General features: G+C 42.5%; 2 protein-coding genes across 5 annotated transcripts in view; one reads left to right on the top strand and one right to left on the bottom strand.

The window, feature by feature from the left end:
• itgbl1 (integrin, beta-like 1) overlaps nt 1–1,767 on the top strand; it is a 51,950-nt gene extending 50,183 nt beyond the window's left edge. The window contains exon 11 of the mRNA XM_037109429.1: nt 693–1,767. Coding sequence (XP_036965324.1) covers nt 693–781 — 89 coding nt within the window. The 3' untranslated portion in view covers nt 782–1,767. The remainder of the gene's footprint in view (nt 1–692) is intronic.
• A 137-nt stretch (nt 1,768–1,904) lies between these two features.
• Nucleotides 1,905–22,264, bottom strand: part of fgf14 (fibroblast growth factor 14) — a 122,840-nt gene continuing 102,480 nt past the window's right edge. For all 4 annotated transcript variants that reach the window (XM_037109430.1, XM_037109433.1, XM_037109432.1 and 1 more), the window contains exons 4-5: nt 7,988–8,186; nt 1,905–5,716 (exon numbers count right to left, since the gene is read on the bottom strand). In XM_037109430.1, coding sequence (XP_036965325.1) covers nt 5,574–5,716; nt 7,988–8,186 — 342 coding nt within the window. In that variant the 3' untranslated portion in view covers nt 1,905–5,573. The remainder of the gene's footprint in view (nt 5,717–7,987; nt 8,187–22,264) is intronic.

The following is a 22,264-nucleotide window of genomic DNA, read 5'->3' as shown; positions in this document are numbered from 1 at the left end:
ACACCCTCTCTCTCTCTCTCTCTCTCTCTCTCACCTCACCGTTCTTCTCTTCTGCTCACCCATCTCCTTACCGCCCCATCTCTGCCGCATTCTGTCTTTTAATCTCAGTTTCATTGCTTTATCGCCCCCCCTTCTCCCTCTGTGCGCTACCCCCTCCCCTCCCACTGTGATATTTTGCAGTAGATATGTCTCTTCAGCTGTGTGACAGAGGGCCAGCAGGAGGAGTCCTCCTAACCTCGGCATCCTCTGTCTGACAGCTCGGGGAGCTTGTGACAAGCTTGGGGCAACTGGATTGTAACACAGCGGGATAACATCCTACTCCGGGTGTTTCATACCTAAATGAAAAACTTATGCTCAAATGAAAAAGTAGGTGTGCATCTGATGTGCTGATCCGGCTCCCCCCGTTGGTTGAACAGCTCTTCCAAGCCGAGGGTATCTGAGCGTCGAACAAATGTGGCGAACGTCTGAAGTGTAGAGGCTTTTCACTCCTAATTAAACCAGAGTTTTCTCCTCAGCCGAGTGGACGGACGGGGCGGAGAACTGTCCTGAGCAGAGCAGTCAGCCTCCATTCCCCATCGCCCTGCCTGAGCTGCACCCAGGGAAGCAGGGTGTGAAAAGAGGAACCTTGTTAAAGGTCAGGCATGATGGCACAGCTCTTAATTCACAGCTTTTCTTCTCACATCTTCTCACAGGGAACGGGTTGTGCAATTGTGGCAACTGTGAGTGCTGGGACGGCTGGACAGGGAACGCTTGCGAAATCTGGGTGGGAGAAGAGTACTGAGGAAGAGGAGGAGGAGGAGGAGGAGGAAGAGAGGACACTGGTGTTAGAGACAGGAGGCCTGGCTGCCCAGAGCAACCAGAGCACCACTGATGGTCTCCACCGGGCTGGTAAAAGAACTGCAGCCTGGAAAACCACGGGAAGAAGCGGGAAGACGGAACTACACAAGGACGTGATTCGGCATATCATTACCAGCATTCATTCTTTTATTGTACTGGTTACAAATGACCCTTATTAAACTGGGTGTTGTAGGTGTAAAAGAAACATAAACATATTACCATGTAAACATTTGTTTCAAGAACATCTTTATGTGCATTTTGTTGTATTTATATATACATATATTTATATATATACATATCTATCTATATAGATAGATAGATAGATATGTATATATTTTATCTATATATAGATATAGATAAAAGAACGCTGACATATTCAAGATGGCTACACATAAAATAGATGGCAGATCAAAGGGACAGTTCAACCCAAAATAAAAATAAATAATTATTTTGCGTCTTGCATGTAATGCTATATATCCATCTTTATCATTTTGGTGTGAACTTTCAAGTTTGACAACTCGATGACACAAAATAAACATCTGATAAAATCAAAACAAAGTGACGTCCCTTTCCAGAAATCCCGTCCTGGTTACTAGGATAATCCACAGACCCTGTTGTGAGCAGCTTCATGTAGGAGCTGTTTTCTTCAGCCGAGGAGGACACTATTAATGTCTCCACCTTGAGGTGTCACAAGCGCGAGCCTCTCGACCATGAGTAGGTGCAGACTTCCGTCTGCGTGGTGTAGTTTGGTAGAAAGACAATAGTTCCTACATGCTCACCACAAGGTCTGTGGCTTATCTTGTGTAACTGGGTCATGGTTTCTAGAGAGAGACATTGCTGTTGAGCATCATTTCAACTGTACCACTCACACCCGAACAATGTAGATGGATAAATAGCACCACGGTATGAGCAACAATATGTTATTTTGATCTTTGGGGTGGACTGTCCCTTTAAGGTGACAAGTTTTTGGAATATGTGGGATACAGTAGGCCTGTTGGTACAAAGTGGTACAAAGCTGTGTGTTGTTCCAAAGTTGGACTGAAATTTCACTTGAGGGCTCGAGGCAGTTACTGTTTGAGGTTTTTATTTCTTTTTCATAATAAAACATTAAATGTGCCGCATGACACAACAGTTTGCATGGAAAACAATGCGAAGACCTTAATCATACATGGTTACAAATTTGTTATAACATGACATAACTCCAATGGGCATACTTGCAATGGTATATATATATATTTTTTGAAAATAAATCATTTTAATAGTGCCTATTCTTCTCCGCCGGGTGGGGAAATCAAACCAAACAATCGGCCATGAAACCCACACTGTACTACTGGAGGTACGTGATGGCCATTTCTCACTCAACTCATACTAGTGATAAGGTTAAATTCTAAGTGGAGGGAAACAAAGAGAAGGGCATACATAGTTCAGTTGTGGCATGCTGGATGTCCATGTCACTTCAAAAGGTGGCATCGGGGGATGAGAGCTGCATTGACACAAGAGCTCCGTCACCACTCAAAAAGAGGACCGATAAGAAGTCACAAAGAAAATTTAATGTAAATTCTACTTTGGCCTTTTTCATGCTTAAACTAGCCAACCCCTCTGTTTTCATTGTCCCATCAAAAAAATGACAGGTGCAATAATATACTGCACACTATATTGCATTAAGTATGTTACTGACATTACAGTACACCTTTATATAAATATTTTTATTCAATATGTTGTATATGTGTATACAACAAACACAAACTGTATAGTGTAGACAAACTCGTTGCATATATGTATGTAAAATTAGCGGTACATACCAACAGTTCTTGATAGACATAGCCTACTACATGCAGTTCATCAATGCCATCCTCTCCCCATGCAACAGATGGGACAACGTACAAAATAAGGTTGAGAAGAAAAACAGAAGCGACAAAGGAACTCTTGTTTGCTAGAATATTCTGAGGGGGGGGGGGACAAAGCATAAGAGTGACTGGGATCAGGAGATGACATCGCACGCGACCCGTATACGAGAGAAAAAAAAAAAAGTATAGGACAGAAGAAATAAAGGTGGCTACAGAGATCCAAACAGAGATGTACATTTACACACTGGTCATTTACAAAAATAAAGTCAGCCTCGGAGGAGCCAGTTCACTGGTCTGCGGGGCTGGAGCAGCAGCCAGCCCAGCATGTAGAGTTTGTAAGGGTCGAAGGATGACGGGCTGTAATGAGGACAGCACACCGGCCTCGGATACAACCGCAAGTGGTTTCCAGCTCCCGCGCGTGTGTTTGGGTGTAGTACACCATTTTTGTTACAGCATCAACAGCTTTGTACGGACGAAGATTGAACTCTTAACTAATGTGCTTCGATGTGCCGTAATAAGAAATGGCCATGTGTAATCCCAACAAACCACAGGTCGTAGTTACCATATCAATTTCTCAATATAGTTGCGGTCTTAGCAGCACATGGTGGCAACGGTCTACTTAACACACTAAATCTTACCTAACAAAACTATTAGGAAAAGAAATCATTGAGGCAAGACAGACATTAAAAATTGATCGATCAGGTTGAGCTTTGATAAAAAATAAATAAATAAATAAATAAAAAATGGCTAACAGTCGTGATGAGAATGCAGAATGGGAAAGTGCAGCGGTTTACCTTTCGGATTAGCTGTGAGTGTGCTGTAGCCTACAACATGCCCATTTAACTCCCACACCGAACGTCAGTGCTCTTCAGCTTACACGGAGTGAAGAATGGTACCCATACCTTGTTCCTTATAGAAAAGACATGCACGTGATTAATTCAAGGTATAAGTACTTCTCCAAAAAATGACATCAGTCAAGACCTTCGGGGCGGGGGGGTCTGAGCGGAGCTGATTCCTTTCCGACAGAACAAATGCTATCACAGTGAAAGCTTCGATGAATCAGAATCAGAGAATCAGGATTTGTTTTCTTTCTTTTTTTTTTTCCTAAAGAATCAGTTCTTCTTGGGATGAAAAAAGACTTTGGTCATTTCAGAATGAGTACATCTGAGTGTGGTTCTTTTTCGATGGATTAATGCTACGCGTCCTCTACATGGATGTATCGGGTGGGTGAGGCACCTTTGGCCCAGTGGGGACTGGGAACCTGTTTTTGCATGCCGGGAATCAAGGTCCAAACAGGCACGTGATAGGCCAAGATGATCAGTACTGGACTCTGCATGCTGAGCTAGGAGACAGATCCTCTTGTAATAATAATAATAATAATAATAATAATAATAATAATAATAATAATAATAATAATAATATCTAGTCATTTAAAAAGTTATGATTTTTAATAGTCATTTTCCCTAAGTTTTATACAGTGAAAATGTTACAATACAAGCCATCTCTTGTATAACTGCCGCAAGAAGAGAGAACACAATATTAACCTTGCCCATGCTTTAGTTTGCTGAACCAAATAGGGATGCAGCCAGTATAAATGTCGCCTACTGGTTTTTTTTCAGCCATGTTGTCTTCTGGCTTTAAGTAGACGCTGCCATAAGATGGCTGCCAGTGCTGCAGTTATAGACCATCTGGGTCAAAGCCACAAGCCTTGCCTCGTAGTCCAAAGAAGTCAGTGAGTGAGGGACAGAGGCCTACAAGGCCTAGAGATATTCCTAGAGCCCACGCTCTGAAATAAGATTAAAGAAAAATAGACTTCAGGTTTTTTTTCCATTTACCAGAGAAGGCGGACTGAACCGCTGGTGGGACTTAGATAGTGATATGTATACACCATTCCTTACAGTGCTCTCCCACCCACACACACATCTGTTTATAAATGTGTGTGTATGTATCTGTATGTGTGTAGGGAGCTCCTCGCATTGATTGCAGTGGCGGTAATTAGCACTTCATCAACTATGATTGCAGGAGCTATCTGCCAGCCTCCAGTGTGTTTTTATCAGCCACAAAAAGCAACATCTCCGATTTTTTATTTTTTTTCCTCCTCCTCTCTCACAAACTTTGTTCGTCTGTAAGTGTGAGTGTGTGCATGTTGTAGGCAAGAAGAAAATTTGGATTGTGTTCTATTTTTATTTTCTAAATATGTGTTTTATGCCACATCTGTGTGAATGTGTTTCTTAGAAAAGCACACGACTCCCTTGCAAAATGTTTTTATCTTTTCTAGGTTACTTGACAAAGAGAAAAGTGTGTGACTAGAGATAGAAAGAGAGGGAGAGGGGAACATACTCGTAAAAAATAGAGGACGACAGTCCAAATATTTACTCTATCTATACAGTCTCTATCCCAGAACATAGCTGGTGAACTGTGGTATAGAAAATAGATCTGAAGGTACACAGACTCTGCTGCAACAGGGCATTATAGAGAGGGAGGGGGGGGTTTCTTGAATGAACCGTCAGCAAGCAAAGTACCACAGGCGTGGCTGTGAAACACGCGTTATTCACATGAATTCTCACAGTTTCAGAGGAATCTGAAGGCATTCCATGATCAGAGGTCCTCTTCCCTCCTGAGCTGGAGAAACTCAGCCGCCTCAAAATCCGTCTGCCCGAGTGTGGACAGCTGGAGAAAGGGGGAGGGGGCAGAGGAAGAGGAAGGAGGAGCAAGAGAAGAAAAAAGGAAGGGAGGGAGAGAGGTTTGCCTGGGTCGGATCCACAGAAGAAAGAGGGTCTGGAGTCTAGTCGAGGGGGGAAAAAAAGCCCTGCCTCCGTCACGTTCCCTCCCCCCTCCTCACACACACACACAGGCACACACACACACCGAGCAACTGGTCAGGTGTGGCTATGTGGCGGGCTTGTCGGGCTTGCTGACGGGTTTGCCTCCGTTCATTACTGCCGGCTCACTTGTGCTTTTACTGGGAGGTACCGCCGCCTTGGGCACCGTCTCTCCAACATCATGCAACGATGGCTCTCTGTACATGGCGACTAGGGAAAGGAAGCAGAGGGACAAGAGAAAAGATGTTAGCAGGGGCCTCTTTCCTGCACTGTTGATTTCACCTGTGTAGAACTTTTAAATGAGCATATATGCCCTCAAAATACATGCTGTGTCTGCCTTTCAGAAAAGATTTATACACACACAGAAAAAAAACAAAATAAAGACAACCCACAATTTACAGCTGACGTATTTTCTTGGTCTTCAAGTGACCGTCCTCACTTGCTTCCATCTCCTTCAGGGCTGATTCTGAGTCCAAGTACACACTTTCCAACAAAACAGCAAGAAGTGTCTCATTATCCGCCACTTCACACCCACTAGAGCTGCAGCTGTATTACAGCCTTGACAGGATACTTCAACTTGATTCAATGTTTAAATGATAGGACACAATCAGGCTGGTGGCTGACAAGAGTGAAGGTGGCATCTGCCGGACCATCAACATTTCATACTGCACTCACAGAAGCCGTCCTGCCTCCTACACTGGGTGCTTACAGCAGCAAAACAGCGGATCAGCACAGACACACACAAAAATATTGTCAAACAGATATTTCACATAGTCGTGAGTTAACTAAGGGTATAGGATCATGTCTGATTGTACGGGACATCTGTCTCCTAACCTAACAAGGGTAGTCATGTCTTATTGTGTTCAGCTTACGATGCAAAGCCATTCGGATTTATTTGTGTCTCCACCTAAACGTCGTGTTTTCTGCTCCAACAAAAATGCCATCATTTACAGTAACAAGGTCCCTTACAATGTTGACAGCTGAATAACTGCTTCAGGGGCGAAAAAGTGGAAAGAAATGGAGGAAATGCTAATTATGCCCCTTGAGTCCCTCCAAATGAGTGGAAACAAAACAAAACAGAAGACTCTGACGCTGTTTTTATACAGCCAGGTTTGGCGTTACGATATTTTAAAATGTGACTTTCACCTGGAAGTCAGCTTGCCCGAAACATTGACTTATTGAACAACAACAACAAAAAAAAATCATTACCTGCCCAAGCAGATTCAGCTCTGGTTTTGTTTGCCTAAAATATGAGAACTCCGTCTCTGAGAGCTCTGCTGCCACAACAATATGATGGCTGCGCGCGACTTTCACTGGTGGGTGTCTCAGAATCTTATTAAGTGAGAAAATACTTCATGCTATTCTGTGATGTGGGTGATCTGACCCTCTCAAGGACGGAACAGGCGATACTGAGTATTTTCTTTTCTTAATGTCAACAAATCGGTAATGTCTGTCACATCGTGGTGAGGTTGTCTTGTCTTTGGGATCTGTCTTGTGGATTCATGTTTTATTTTGAAAGTAACTTCCCTCTCGTGTACCAAAGCATCTGCATCTGAGTCCTCTCTTTTGTCCCAAGTCTGACAATGTCGTGGTTTCTATTTCTATTCATCCCCTCTTCCTCAACCTGTGGCAGCTGGTCCCCACCAAGGACAGAAAAAACAAATTCTTGGGAAAAACGATCACAAATGTAAAAAGGGTCAGGAGTTTTCTGAAACGGCTGGGCACTGTAGTTTTCAGTTAATAGTACTCACAGAGGAATAAGTATGGCATTTCTCGACCACTTGTGGATTCATGCTCATTTGCTGCTCTAGTAAATAGTAACAACAGCATAAGATATTTCAGGCTTCAGCCACACAGACAATGATTGATAGTGTTTTAAGTGAAAATTGTTGACAAAAAGAAAAACAGAATGTCACCACGCCTATCCTTGTGTTATGATCAAAGTTTAACAAGTGTTTTTTTTTTATTTATTTGAAAAAATAAAACCAAAAAATGAGCCTCTAGACGGTTAGGGTTTACCACAAGGATTAATTAGCAGGAGGAGTACCACATCAAAAAGAAACTGCTGTCTAACCCTAAATCTCTGTGCAGACTGAAAAAGTTGCTATTTGATCGCACTCAGTCTGAGTGCTGATGATAAAACTCTTACAGCAAAATTAACACGTATATACAAGCTTTTCAAATGCTAGGTGGCTGATTCCTTTCCCATTGCCAGAGGTAAGATGGCATCTCTGTTTTGTTTGGTTTTCCTGGCGTGTCATATGTCTTATGTGCTTCACTGGATGGCACCAAAAAATTTGCAAAAGTAAGTGTGTCACATCTCTATCAATTCTGTTTGGTGCATGGAGCTGATAAACACCTGTGACTACAGCAGACCTGCTTGTGAATGCTGATCGTACCATTTCCCAATAAAGACAATGCCAGATTTCAGTGTGTGTTGGTGGGCTTTTGTCCAGCGTGAAAGATTTTTACCATACATACCTTCTAATGGCTTGGGCAGGAAGTGAGCAGCTGGTTTTGTTTTTTTCACTCGGTTCCCCTTCATGGCTTGGCCCTCTTTATTGAGCCCTAGGAACCAAGCTCTCCCCGACTCCTGTTGTCTGTACAACATGGACGAGTAGATCACATAGTAGTTCTCAAACACCGACTCTTTGAACTTGCACTCCGCTGTAAAGAGTTCCTGTGGAGACACACAGTGCGCAGATTGTGAGAACAGTGGCTCTCAAACCAAAAACAATGCAGAGATTTCATCTGAATACAACACGAGAAAGACATTCCAGTGGACTCAGATTCATAATTTATGGTTCGTATTATAAAAGAATGAAACAGCTGTCAGATTCTTAATTTATGCTCTAGCTTTTATGGAGGTCAGCAGGACAGAGGCCAAGCCTTTATTCCAAGCCCACAACGTATAGAATAATGTTATGGCGGGCATGGAAACTGCCTCGCCAGGTGAAATGGACTTCATACTTACACCTGTCGTGAAAAGGATGAGCGCTGCAGAGTCCACCTCGCTATAATCAGGTCGGATTCAAGCCGAGCCTAATGACCTGCCCTGATGAAATGCAACTCTCACTCTCTCCTTGGCCTTAACCTTGACATCAGATGTAGGAGCACTCGTTTAGTCAATTAGCTCGTGTTCCCGGCAGAAAAGTATATATTGTTCAGCAATGACCCCGATGCCCCAGCACTGGAAGTATCAGCACTATTCACCCCCCCAGATGTCTTGCCAGACACTCCGGACTTGTTCTCCACTTTCCCCCTAATTGATAAAACCCAACGGGGGATCTTTTTTTCCAAATACTATGTCTTCTATCAGCCATTTGTCTGTGCCATCTGAACTTTGCGCGAATAATGATAGAACTAATCAAGTGACTCCTCCATCCTTTACACCTCAAACTGGCAATGACGAATGGACACCGAGGCGCCACATCTCTTTCTGCCGTTGCCCATTCATCTCCAACCAGAAGGGTAATAAAAAGCGTTTCCACACTGTCCGCCCTGCTAGGCTAAAAATAAAGGCATTCATCGGGGTGTATTAATCAAGGCGCGCTCATCACAATGGAGAGTTTCGCCACATCTGTTGTGGGCATCTCACACTGAGCTGGCACAAAGAACCGCTGAGAGTATCCGAAAAAATCCTCCAATACGCCCCGTACTGCTGTGCTCTCAATGTCAGCCACTGGAGTCTTTAATGAGAAACTTAAGGGACACAAAAGAAGGAATATTTTAATTTATTTGCGACAAATGTGAAAAAAAAACTGGCTACTATGGAATTTTTGCTCTTTCTGCACCTCTTGGGGGTTTAGTTTGTAAGATTTAGTGGCACCTACCTGTGTAGCTGCAGATTGCAACCAAGTGAATACCCCTCGCCTCACCCTCTCCTATAGCAGCTCTTTAAAATGTGAAAGGCCCTCTATAGGCAGTGATCTGCTTGTCCTGGGCTACGATAGAAACGTGATGGTGGAACATGGTGGACTCCCCAGAAGAGGATCCACTCCCTCTGAATCTATAAAGGGCTCATTCTACGGTTATAAAAACACATCTTAGTTCCAACTGATTGTACTGTAGACTGATAACTGTGATAATAAGATTTCATAATTAGGATTATTACAGTACCTTTCTGCAAACAGATCTCCCTAAATCCTTCCCGCTGGACCTTAAACTAATGGGTATACACCAATGCCAGCAGTGACATGAGACTGGACAAGCACAGCGATGCATGCTCACAAACACAATGTTAACAAGCTGATGTTTGTTAAGTTTAATGTGTCACATTGCTAATTAGCACACAAAATCCACCTAAGGGCAAAAAGGCAGTCACATTATTTTTTGCAGATAGTTGTCAATAAATGACAGAATCTCGACTTGACAAAGGAAGGAGAAGAAAACTTGAGGGACTCTGCGAAGTTAAACACATTATGTCACATATTTTGTTCCATTCCATCTAGTAGATGTAAAGATATTTCACCACCTAAGCTAAACAGTAATATAAGATGAAAACCGTAGGCTTCATCCTCTGAGGGTGATCATTATCTGAATCAAATGTCATGGCAATTCATTCAGTAGTTTTCTTTAGAAGTGAATAGGATTCATCCTCTCACTATCATCACTATCATGATATTTGTATTCTAAATAAAAAGCTCTCAGTTAAATTTCCATCTTTCACCGGACTTCTGATTTTCTAATACTGAGGCTCTTGCTTCAAATAATCACGTACTGTAGCTGCACGAACATTATTTATGGACTAAATGCTCCGTTCTGAACACAGGACACACCATGCCATGATTATGGTGTAATTAGCCCTTTGGTGAATTACTCCTGTCAGAGCTTATCCTCCAGACGGCATTCAGCTGGAAGCAGAGCAGGAAGGAGCAGAGAGACACTCTGGATGACCATAATGATCCTGTGAAGCGCCCGGCTGTATTTTAAGTGTCCTCTCTACCCTTGATTAAGGGCTTGCATGCATGATGCATAACATCAGCACCGGTTGAGATGTTTAAAACCCCCCAATTTCAGTTCAGCAAACCGTCAACACAGGCATCGAGAGGTAAAAGTGCTGATCTGTATTGTGTTGGGAAATCCTACTTACAGATGTCGGTATGTCTCGCCAGCTATTACGTTACACAAGAGAATTAACTTCAGACTATTCTGGTGCTAAATGTAGGATTAGGATCAAAACTATTAATGCTGCGTCTGTCACAGCAGCCGAGCAGAACAATCCAATGATAGGCAGACGCTGCGTGCTGAAGCAATAAAAAAGCGAGTCTGACATGATAAAACCCTGAGCACGAGGCCGTCTGGCACGTTAAATATCACATAAATAAACAATCCCTCTGGACGAGACGATGCACAGGCTCGACCCCATCGTTATTCATTTTGTCGTGCAAGATTTATTGTGTGTCAGCGGCGAGCAGCAGTACATCAAACGGCTGCTTATTATGTCCAAGTTGTCAGAAAGAGAAGTCTGTGTCCTGTCTGGAGAGGATATTACACACTGTACACAACACACACATCCCATATAATATAAGATTTCAGAGACACTCACTCGGGTGATTTGTAGCCAACAACAGACAGCACACGTCTTAATTTCACTGCTTCGTTTGTCAAGCCAAATGTCCTTTGTTCCCCGAAACAATGTTCAAGCGTGCTCGTTTCATGCCGAAGCAAACTCTGTCGCTGAGCCGATTAGAAGGCAAACAGTTTTACCTTCATGGTTCCCTGAGTTGCCTCAATTAGGTAATTAATTCTACTTCTTCCTCGTCAGGTGAGCCTCACTGCAGGTTGGCTGGCTGCTGTAATTAGACGCAACATTTCAATGCCGGTCCAGGCTCAGCCCAGCGCTGATTACTTAAACTGCACGCGCGAAAAAACAGCCTCAAGTCAAAGCAATCATACAAGCCCGGTGCCAAGGCCATAATTGTGGCTAATCAAACGCCTTCACACAGACGCACGAAAAGTCTGCCTTTGTTTACAGAGGCACAGCGAGTGGAGGTGGTTCGCCTGTGGAACGATGCTTGACGCCGAGCAAAAATTTAAAGACTGCCAGTCACCATAATCAGTTTGACTTGAAGATCAGAGCAGTGACGGCAGCCGACTTCAGACACATTGTTTGTTGATTGCACCGCAAGTGTGTCAAATGTCAGTGACAAGCTGAGTGCTTTAATCATGTTCCGCCTTTGTCTCGCGACAGTCACGGTTTAGTCATTTGTCCTCATTTCTGATCAATAGTGCTTCACTCATGTGTCAGAAGTTGTTGATAATCTGAATAATGCAATATTTTCTTTGACTTTGACTTCTTTGGCTATAAGCTTCTTGGCCTAATGTGTGTGGACACCCAGTCGGGGGATATGAACAGCTAAGTGTTGAGCCCGTATGATTGACGTTGCATCGTGTAGGTCTGTTGAAATGGGAGACTGCCTTCCAAATGTAGTTACCATAAGGGCACTTATTTGCTTTTTAAGCTGTAATAATCAGCACTTATATTAATCAAGTACAAACGTCACCCACTGGTGTGTGGACTACCAATTTTGTTTTCTTGGAGCCATAAGTCACCAAATTTGGACAAGAGGGTGGCTCTGGGGAGGGTATCCTGTTGGGATTGAACTGAGAACCCAAGAGCACGCTGTAGTAGCGACCTGTCACTCACAAAATAGATGATAAAGCAGGGTATGACTTGGGGCATTACCCTGCTTTATCATCTAATTTACTCTAAATGGGAACATTATTTACAAAATGAACATCATGCGAGGTAATAAATAAAGTGAGAAGCAGGGTCATTTTCTTATAAGCTTACATATAGTCAAACTGTAAGCTAAACTGTTGTTCTGCAACCACAACAAATTAAGGTGATAACATCACAATGTCAACTAGGCATTACGTTGTATCTGTACACACAAGTCAAGCCCCATGGGATGCTGGCAAAATCAACATTTTCCCTGAGAAACATCCATTTACATCCTTTAATTTCATAGTCCCCAAGTTTTATATAGTTGATGATCGATTAGCAAATGTTTCATCTAAATGTCACAAATACTGATGTGCTGAATCTGATCACCATGTTGTGGCATCACCCGTGTATTCTGATGTAAAGTCGTCAATAAGAGGAGCTTTGTTACAGGATCATTTATAAGAACTGGTCGCAATCATAGAGAGGAGGTTTGCGGCAGTATTTAGAGTTGTTTGCTGTATAATTCTAACATCACACTGACTGTTTTGTTTAAATATGGGTGACACTGAGAGAGAAAAAGGAGAGCGAGATTCAGACGCGGCACACACTTTCGCACCAGCGGCAAATCGAATCATTTTTGAGGCACCAACCGCTTGATTTTCTTCCCTCTCGATCTCCCTGCCTGCCGCTGCAAATCAGTGGCTCCCTGCACTGAAAGGAAAGGCCATAATTGACCTTGGCCACAGACAGTGTGAGGGGCAAAAAAACGCTCAGCCCCACATAATCAGCCCCGGTCACCAAAGCAAAAAAGACAGCGACAGAAATAAAGGGGAGAAGAAGAGTCGGGCGAAGGTGCAGCAAAAAAAGGCAAAGAGATTGAATGGAAGAGAGAGACAGAAAGGAGCGTGATCGAGGAGAGGGGGCAAATCCTGAGAGGAATGCAGCAATGTCTCCCCAGAAAATTGCAGACGGATAAATTAAGAAGTAAAGAAAAGAGTCAAAAGGATACAGACAGATGGAGAGAGTGGGAGTTTACAATAGAAAGCACAGAAAAAGAGAAGACTAGGCATTAAAGGAGTGCAAGGAGCAAAGAGAGAAACCACTCTGAAAACAAACCTCCCTTTGAAAAAAAAAACAAAAAAACAAAAAAACAAAAAAACACAAAATGGGTTGTGATTTCCCACCATGACCGTGGAAAAGTAGGTGAGAGGAGGCTGGTGTTGGGTGGGGGGGGGCGCACATTAATATGCAGAGTGACTGCTCACTACCCCACTGTGGAAACGAAGAAATTGTTTATTAATGCTGCCAGCATAAAACCTATTAATCCATGGAAAAAGGTCAACCTCCAGAAAGCTGAGCTGCATTCACAATGCTAAGCTGCGCTCATATGTATAAGAGTCACGTCGACAGTGTGTGCAGACAATGGGCGCTTCGGCAGACCTGTCTGATTATCAAACCCAGAGGAGGGAGGAGAGACGGGGACCTAATGGAGAGAGTCACTGGTAAACAGCTGGATGAGTTGTGTACACAGAGTATGTACAGTCTCAGATTCCCTTTTTTTCTCTCTCTCTCTTTTTTTTTTTTACCTTTAATTAATTGTTTGTTTTACATGATGTGCCAGTGTATAAAATAAAACCATCATGACGGAGTGGCAATCTTTGCTTATATTTAAAGGTAAATAACATGAAACTGAAGATCGGGACCCCCAAAGATTCCCAAAATTAGAGGCTGCACTGCAACAGTAATGGCATGTTTTATGGAGAAAATATGAAGTTTTTGACAGAATAAAAACAAAAGACAGCATGATCAAGGAGACTTTCCTCGCTGAGCCTCAAAGTCGCAATGTCAAAGGAATATTTCTTGACTTCGCTCTTTGCCTGCACAGATCCTTGGATCTGCAGACAATGAAAGTGCATGTTGTCACTCTCTGCAACACTGACTCAAACGATGCATCAGATTTTGAGCTGCCACAAATTAATAGCTACAACTGACGAAGACATCTGCAATTCACAGGCGACACAAACGGTGCCATGTTTCACGAGTGACTCGGAGAAAAGCGTTTTTTAATGGTGATTGTGAATCATCGAGTCTGTGTTTTACATTTCAAGAGTTTTAAACAAAAAACGGCAAGTGAATTGTTACTGCCAGCGCTGACAGGACAGACACAACAGAAGCTAATGAGACAAAGTGATAACCTCTAAATGTACCAAACGACTCATAATTCTTTTTCTTACTATAATTCTTGAAAGTTTTGAGCTGTAAGGTTATTATATCTGAACATTACCAGATCAGATTTGCTTTATTTCCTTTTTCAATGCAGTAGATAAGAAAAAACCTTCAACTCTGAAGCTATTAAATAGCGAGCCAGCAGCCTGCACTCCAACGACACACTGCTTTAAAGGGTAAAATATGGTTTTATTTTCAAATAACAGACATTTCTATCAGACCATTGCTTACTGTCACCTTAACATCTGTTGTAATGCCTCCCTTTTTCGCCCAAGTGAGCAAAAATATACATTTTACTGAAAGGGTGACAAAAAGAACTGACACTTCAAGGTGTTTGGCCACCACAAGCACTTAAGTGTTCAATAAAGTTTCCCTAAAGGCAGAGAACCTTTAACACTGGCCCAGTACAGCTCCCCCGGCACACACTCACACTCACACACACACACACACACACACACACACACACACACACACACACACACATATGTAGACGCACACACACATACACACAGATATAGAGAGATAGATAGAAACAGTCTATGTTTAGCAACGTTCTCTGTAGGAAATAGACCTGTGGCATGCAAAAAGTCCAATAAAGATTTGGGTCATGATCTGTGTTTAAAGAATGAGATAAGCTAAATAACAAACTCTATTTATGTTTTGAAGGTAATTCAGTGAAAAAGGATTTCTGTTAAAGGGCAGCTTAATGTCGCAGCCTCAGTGAATGTCATTAGACACTACATGTCTGGCACAAGTGATTTAGTTTGAGTAGGAGGGAAACAGAACATCACATTAAAAATCAACTCCACACATTTTGCACATTACAATGAAAGTGTGTTTAAAGGTCTCTGGTAGTACCACTGCATATGCGGAAAAAGTTGTATTAATCCTTTTGTGGCTCCAGAGGAAGCTGCATGCAATCTGGTGAATTGCCTCTAGTGATGTCACTCAGTGGCTTAGTTGCATTGCTGGCATGTTGGACTCATTTTGGACAGTTCATATGGACGAAAGATGAAAATCTGTTCAGCCAAACCAGAGATATCTGCTTTTTTATTCCCAGAATTCTTTTTGTTTTCAAAACTTGGTACCTACATTACCCGCATTACAACTAAGCCATTTAGTGACATAACTAGAGACACTTTATCAGATTACATGAAGCTTCATCTGGAGCAACATAAAAGCCTTTTTAACTTTTGTTCCCCATCAACAGTAATACTCCCCAAGACCTGTAAACACGCTTAAGTGAGTAAAATTGGCGGATTTACCCTTTAAGTTATGGGCCTAGTGCCAAATTCTCCAATCAAATGTCTGAGTGACAAGTGGAACAGGATTTCTATTAACATTCGATGTGCGTTAAAATGTTGAAATTATGTTTTTGTTATTAAAATCTTTCAAAAATTAGAAGACTGATTACTTTGATTGAGATTTCAGGCTGCAACAGAAAACAAGCACCAGCTTAAACTGGCAGGCATTATACTCAGGCACTGGGGTCACCGGGGTCAGTTTGGATAAACACACATAGATAAAGCCAATCCTGAGAAGTGGCAAACATCCTAAGCCTTTGGAATAAATCACTGGAGAACACAATAAAGTCTGTATGAGGAAAAAAATGCTTTTCTCACACTGAAAAAAATAAATAAATAAATAACACAACGTTGTAGGAGAGCCGGTCGGTGAACAAACACACAAACAAAGAGCAGCCAGCCACACGTAGACCGGTGGGGTTCCAAGTGCTCCTCAGTGTGTGTGTGCATGTGTGTGTGTGTTTGTCCACTCTGCTGCAGTTGATCCGTAAATTGGTACCAGATTGGTGTCAAGACAGTCGCATTTTCTCGCTAGATTGGTTGGTCATCTTCTGTCAGGCCAGCCAGCCAGCCAGCGGACTGCCACGTGCAACAAGCTGACAAGCAATATAGACATGTCACACTCACACTCACACATACGGCGAAACGCACACACGCCGTTTCACTGAAGTACACGCGCGCACACACTCCAAGCACACACAGAGGGAAATAAATAGACAATCATTGTACAGCACAGCAACGGCGAACATACAGAGAGGAGAAAGCGAGCGGCGTCTCCGGGTATGGAGCTGTGTGCTTCTGTCTCTGCTCCGTTTGTGTTGTTTACACCCTCAGGAACAGCGTCCCAGTTTTTTTTTGTTTTTTTTTTGCTTTGTTTTTTTTTTTTTTTGAGGAAGTGCATGTCTTCTCCTTGTAGACTCACTCGTCGGTGGCTCTGTCTCTTTCTGCTTTGCACTTAAACGTCTTTCTCGGCTCTCAGCTCTAACGGGCGTCCGGCTTTATGAATAGATTGCAGTGGGTGAGCAGAGAGCAGCTCCTTTGTTGGCATAAGATGCAGGAACAAAGGAGGCGCTCTCCTCGCACATTTAATGGAAACACACTTAACTATGTGTTAGTGTTTATATTCTATGTGTTGGTCCTCTTACTAATGTCAGAGCTGGTATTTTATTTTTTTTGTGGAAGTGGCGGCATTGCTGCTGCATTTGTTGTTACTTGAGTTTGATTTTTGTAACTGTTGCAGTTACTGGAGAAGTTCAAATGATAGTCTATATTATTGGATAATAGTTCATTCACGTTAACAAACAAAGACGTGTTTAATAAAGCATTAGATGCAACTCCTGCAATGTCCTTCCAAATAATTTTTATAGTTGAATAGCTCATTATTTATCAACTATAACAGAGTATATTAAAAATGATGTGCAATTCGCCAATAAACAGTTGCTCAATAAATGGCTTACAAAGAAACTCATTGTATGTTTACAGTCACGTAACTATAAATTAGATTCACTGACTAAATTGAACTATAAATGCACAATTTATCAGTTATTGATTGTTATAAAGCATGACCAATTCCATAAATCATCCAGCATGTGTTAAAATAAATATTCTATAATAATGATAAGACTTTAAGGATAAGGCTGGTGTCCTAGTCCTATGACAAAGATCTAAACCAACAACTAATTAATTAAGTGCCATAAATAATCACATTACCAACAACAATTGTTGGATAATTCTGCAACCTAAAATAACCCTAAACAAATAAAAGACTGAGTTGTGTTTGCCAAAAACCACAGTGCCCAGCTGTCTAAAAAAGAAACTGTGGCTTTTATTTATTTCAATGAAACAATAAGTGCTACATGTAGTGAAGAGGTACTTAGCGTTTGGTAGAGCAGCTTTGATGAGCTTAAGGCTGAATGCCTCGTACAGTCTGTCTCTCAGTACTTTTCATGTTGGTTCTGGTTTTATGGGATCCTGTTGACAGCGAGGATAACAGCCTCCATCTTAAATTGGGATATCGTAAAATGCTTTTGTGTGTGTGAAGGTGCACGAGTGAGGCGTGCACCGGAAACCGCAACACCGGAAAAATTTACAAACGTCTATGACCTGACATATCCAGTGCTGTCGCTGGAAGGTTATAAACGGCCCCTGCTTTCAAAGATAACCCCACGACTAATCGCAGCATCATCTGATAGGTCAGAAGAGCCCTGCCCTCCTGAACCAGGAAATCATTTGTCATAGCTGTCTTTGGGGTTTTGGCGCACCACATACCACTCACATATGTAACTGTGCCTTCCGATAGGCAAGAGCTGAGCTGTCGATGTAGCCACAAATAATTTCCTCACATGGCAGAAGGCGAATGTGCTCTATTTTCACAGAGGCAGAGGAAATGCAGGTGCACTGCCATTTTTATCAGGCACACCTGCATTTTGTGCCTCTAAACTGACACTTTACACTGAGTGGGTCGAGCAGCATAGCAGAGGTTCAGTGATGTAGATAAAATGGTTTTGGTTTTGGCATAAATAACTGCGTCATAGCACAAATACAAGCCCGCACAGAATTTCTTGGACCGGTCTGTACCGCGCATGACTAATTGGGGATTTTTATTTTTTACCATTAATGATTTCCACAGCTGCTTATACCGCAGGGTGCATCAGGATGTCTTTCTTTCAAGGTGACTGAATCATTGTATCTCTTACGTGGCAGTCACAGTTGTACTTGAATTTCACCTGAGTCTCTAATTTGATTTTGAAAATTTGTAAACACGGATGTCAAAGAGCGTGGGCACCTGAAACATTTTATTACGTTCTCACAGCAAAAGCCTTACCCCCTGACTGGCACAGCAGGCACGGAAAAACAGTCAGCAAAACGGCAAATTATTTGTAATTTCAGGAGGTTCAATATAAAGGGAAATTCTGTTAAGCAGTACTGAGTTGCAGAAGTTGTGAGAGATCTGAGGCAGTTAAACATCACATTTCTTTTGCAGCAGAGTGACTGAAGTGTTTGAGGAGACTCCCGGTTTGATTTCTGTATATTTGCGTCATTACAGAAGTTCCTAGCCGGCCCAGACTGATGTTTCTGTGCTGCAAGCTTCAGATCTTGTTTGGCCCTTGTTACCATCTCATTGGAAGCATAGGTTAGCATCATCTCACTCTTTTTGGGAGCAACTCCAGTGTTACATCTCTGTTTGCAGTACACGGCGCTGCTATTCTTGTCCTGGAGTTTGTCACAGAGAGTTTTGGACCTGTTGTGTGCTGCTACTCCAAATTCCTTGCATAAATTAGCATCCCCTGCCTCCTTTCTCCAGTCAATCTGCCGAACTGGATCTCTGACTGGTACTGTTACTCTTGGAATTTTCATATTTCCGTGTAAAAAGGATTATTCGCGGTGTCCACGTTCACATGCAATTATGCCCACATTTAGAGCGCCAGGTTTGTCCATCATTCATGCCCAGCAGATTACATCTGTCTCTGTTTTTCTCAGAAGCATGTTGCAGGTCATCACAGAGGTTGTCATTCATTGGCAGAGGTTGCAGTGCAGTGCATAATCTGGATGCTAGAGCATTATGCAAATAGATGTAACTATTACCGTTGGCGTAATTAAAAGTTAACCCGTTTGTATCAAACACATGCGTGTGATTACAGATGCTCGCACGGCCAGATGTTTGGATGACAGTGTGGTAACTCTGAAGACCTGAACAGATGGAATGAAAAAAAAACTAGATTAAAGCTGTGATTTCTTCAAATGGCCGGTTTTATATATAATAGGATTGAGGGATTTGGTTGCAGACAATCCTGCTTCTCCTTTAAATGTGACTGTAGCGAGGCCATTTCACAGTGTCCTTCACTTTTGAAACCTTGTTGACAAGCAGCCAGAGCACTCACAGCCTGAGTGTCTGCGCATGAGGGGAAGACAGCAGAGGATTCCCCAACAGTCTGTCTCTCTCTGAGGATGAAATGTGGCATGGCTACAGCTGGAAGGCTGAGTGATTCAACCAGTCAGCCAGAAAGGAATCACAAACCAGCCAGCCTGCCCATCAGCTGCCATATTTGATCTGGAGAATACTGTGCTGAATGTAGTCAATACTTCACCTGTGACTGACCAGAATCCTGCTGTACGACCTGAAGCTCTTTTGCATCATTCCAGCGTCATCTGTGAAGTGTCTATTCACAATCTCAAAAACCTTCTTTTTTGTAAACTCTGTGTACACAAACAATGTTCTCAATGCTCGTGTTCATGTGTAGAGACCCTGGTGATACTACGAGCAAAGTTTCATGTTGTGTTGAGCCTTCTTAGTGTTTTAAAAATAGTGATTTTGGTGATAGCGTAAGAGTGCCCCATGCACTCCACTGAAAATTAGCTTGCCCGAAAACTGAACTACATAAATCTTAAAAGTGCCTCTTTCGTCGTAATCATGCTTTTACACGAAGGTTTGACTCATATACATTCACAAATAAAGCCTTGGTTGCTTTTTGGTGAGAGTTTCACTTCAAGGCTTGTGTCCAACAAACACTACCATTTCTCTTTCTTCCTTCCAAAAGCTGCCATTTCGAATAGCCGAGAGTTTCTAACTGACTAGACCAGCTGACTTTGCTATGAAGCTCTAACTAACTGCTGAAACAGTCCAAAACCGTTTGAAAAGACTTGACTGACCATCTTGAGGTGAGCTGAGATGGGTCAGTTCACAATCTTTATAGGTTTCCACCATAACGGAAAGTGACCATCTCTACATTGAAGAATTGAATACTGTGCTCTCAAAATTCTTCCAAATGCAAGAAAAAATCCTCCTCACTTCCTGAACCAACTCACCATGAGGTGACAACTGATGGACAGGTCTGATTCTTCTTAAAAGTGTTTGACACCCACAGACGCAGATCTAACCACCAGGCAACAAAGTCAATCATCTTTCTCTGACCTAAGGTGTTCTGTTACCAGCTACCCTGACTAATCTTGCCCTTGTACATGGTGTCTATTATGGACAGCCTACGATGAGCACAGAGACCCAGTGACGAAGCATCAGGTTCAGACCAGGGTCATTTTTTCCTGCCAAACATCCCTTGCAGATTTGTTCCAGGTTCCAGCAGATCTGTGCTCCAAGATCCACAGCGGTGCCCTTTCAGCAACCTCATGCATTGATTCCAAGAAGACCAGATTTCTTGGAAATGCTCCGTGGTGCGTAGGCACAAACAACACAAAAGCGGTTGCAGTTGTACAGGAGAAAAACTGCTCGTTTCCCTGAGGAAAACTCTCTCAGGCTCCCAGCCTGAGGTGTATTAGTGTCCTTTTTCCTGCCTGTTCTCACTCATCAACTGGAGATAATCAAGACCCCATCTAGGAACTTGCCACACCCCAGTATTTGATACAAGTTCCTTTGAAATGAAGTTTCGTTCATGTATCCACATGGAAGAGGCAGATGTGCAACTTTACCAGACATAAGGTATGTTACTTTTTACAACAGGAAAATGTGTGATGAGGTTTAAAAGTGCAGATACTCAACAGCTGCTTATTTCTTTTCTGTGTTTCATTTGTGAGCCATAAGCCTCCTTTTCCAGCGTGCATGTGCATGTTTTCTGGCATGAATAGCTTTTCTGGTAGTATTGTGCGTGTGGGTGTAACGTATCACACGATAAACTCCCTCTGACCCGCTGGCCTCTGCGCTGAAGCTGAGGTGTAGGCACAGTAACCGCAAGATCGTCCGCTATAAACATTTACAGGTCAGAGCAAATACCATAATACTACGCACAGATGTCTGAGTAATATTTATATTCAATATGTTTTTTTTTTGTTTTGTTTCCTGGAGGGCAGACCATGTATTGAGTATTGCACATATACTGTGGATGAACACACATGTGCCTGGACTTGCAGGTTCTAGAGCTCTGGCAGTAGCTGCTGCATCGCCGGGCTCACAGTGTGAGGAACCACATATAGACATAGCAGACAGAGGATTAGCTTAGATTTAAGAGAATTCATTTCTATGATTTACAACCTTTCTGTAAGACCTCTCACTGTATTGATTTTTACAACTGCAGGGGTGACGCTTGATAAAATGTTACTTTCATTTCATGGGTGGAAATAGAATAGGAAGACGGATTCTCGTGGCGGAAAAGAGAGGGCTGTAGCCATTACACCTGCAGGCGGGCAGAACACTGGGGGCTTTTTTTTGTCACAGCAGGTGAACCTCCATCCTTCACATACATACACCCACACTTTGATCCGGCTACAGAGAACAGCTTGAGCAAGACTTGAACCTGCAACCCCATGGGCATGACACAAAAGTCCTTCTGAGGTGTGAGCCATGATAATACGTGATGACCCTCCAGAATTTCTCTTTATGAATCATGCCTTGATGCTAAATAGTATCAACGACAAACCAACATCAGTGGAAAACCTCAAGGTATTCAGAGACTTTCTATACCAAGCAAGAAAAAATATTTCATAAAGGTTCTTTAGACTTTGTGACTGAAAATTTGATGATGACTGCAGTTTACAGCAAATAAATGAGGTCCACCTGTAGCAAAGACAGCTCAGAACAGCTTTTGAGCAACAGAACAGGGGGCGAAC

The sequence above is a fragment of the Acanthopagrus latus genome, chromosome 9, assembly GCF_904848185.1.
Source record: "Acanthopagrus latus isolate v.2019 chromosome 9, fAcaLat1.1, whole genome shotgun sequence".
NCBI classification, from domain to species: Eukaryota; Metazoa; Chordata; class Actinopteri; order Spariformes; family Sparidae; genus Acanthopagrus; species Acanthopagrus latus.
Note: the sequence above shows the minus strand (reverse complement) of the source record. Positions and strands in the feature narration are given on the sequence as shown.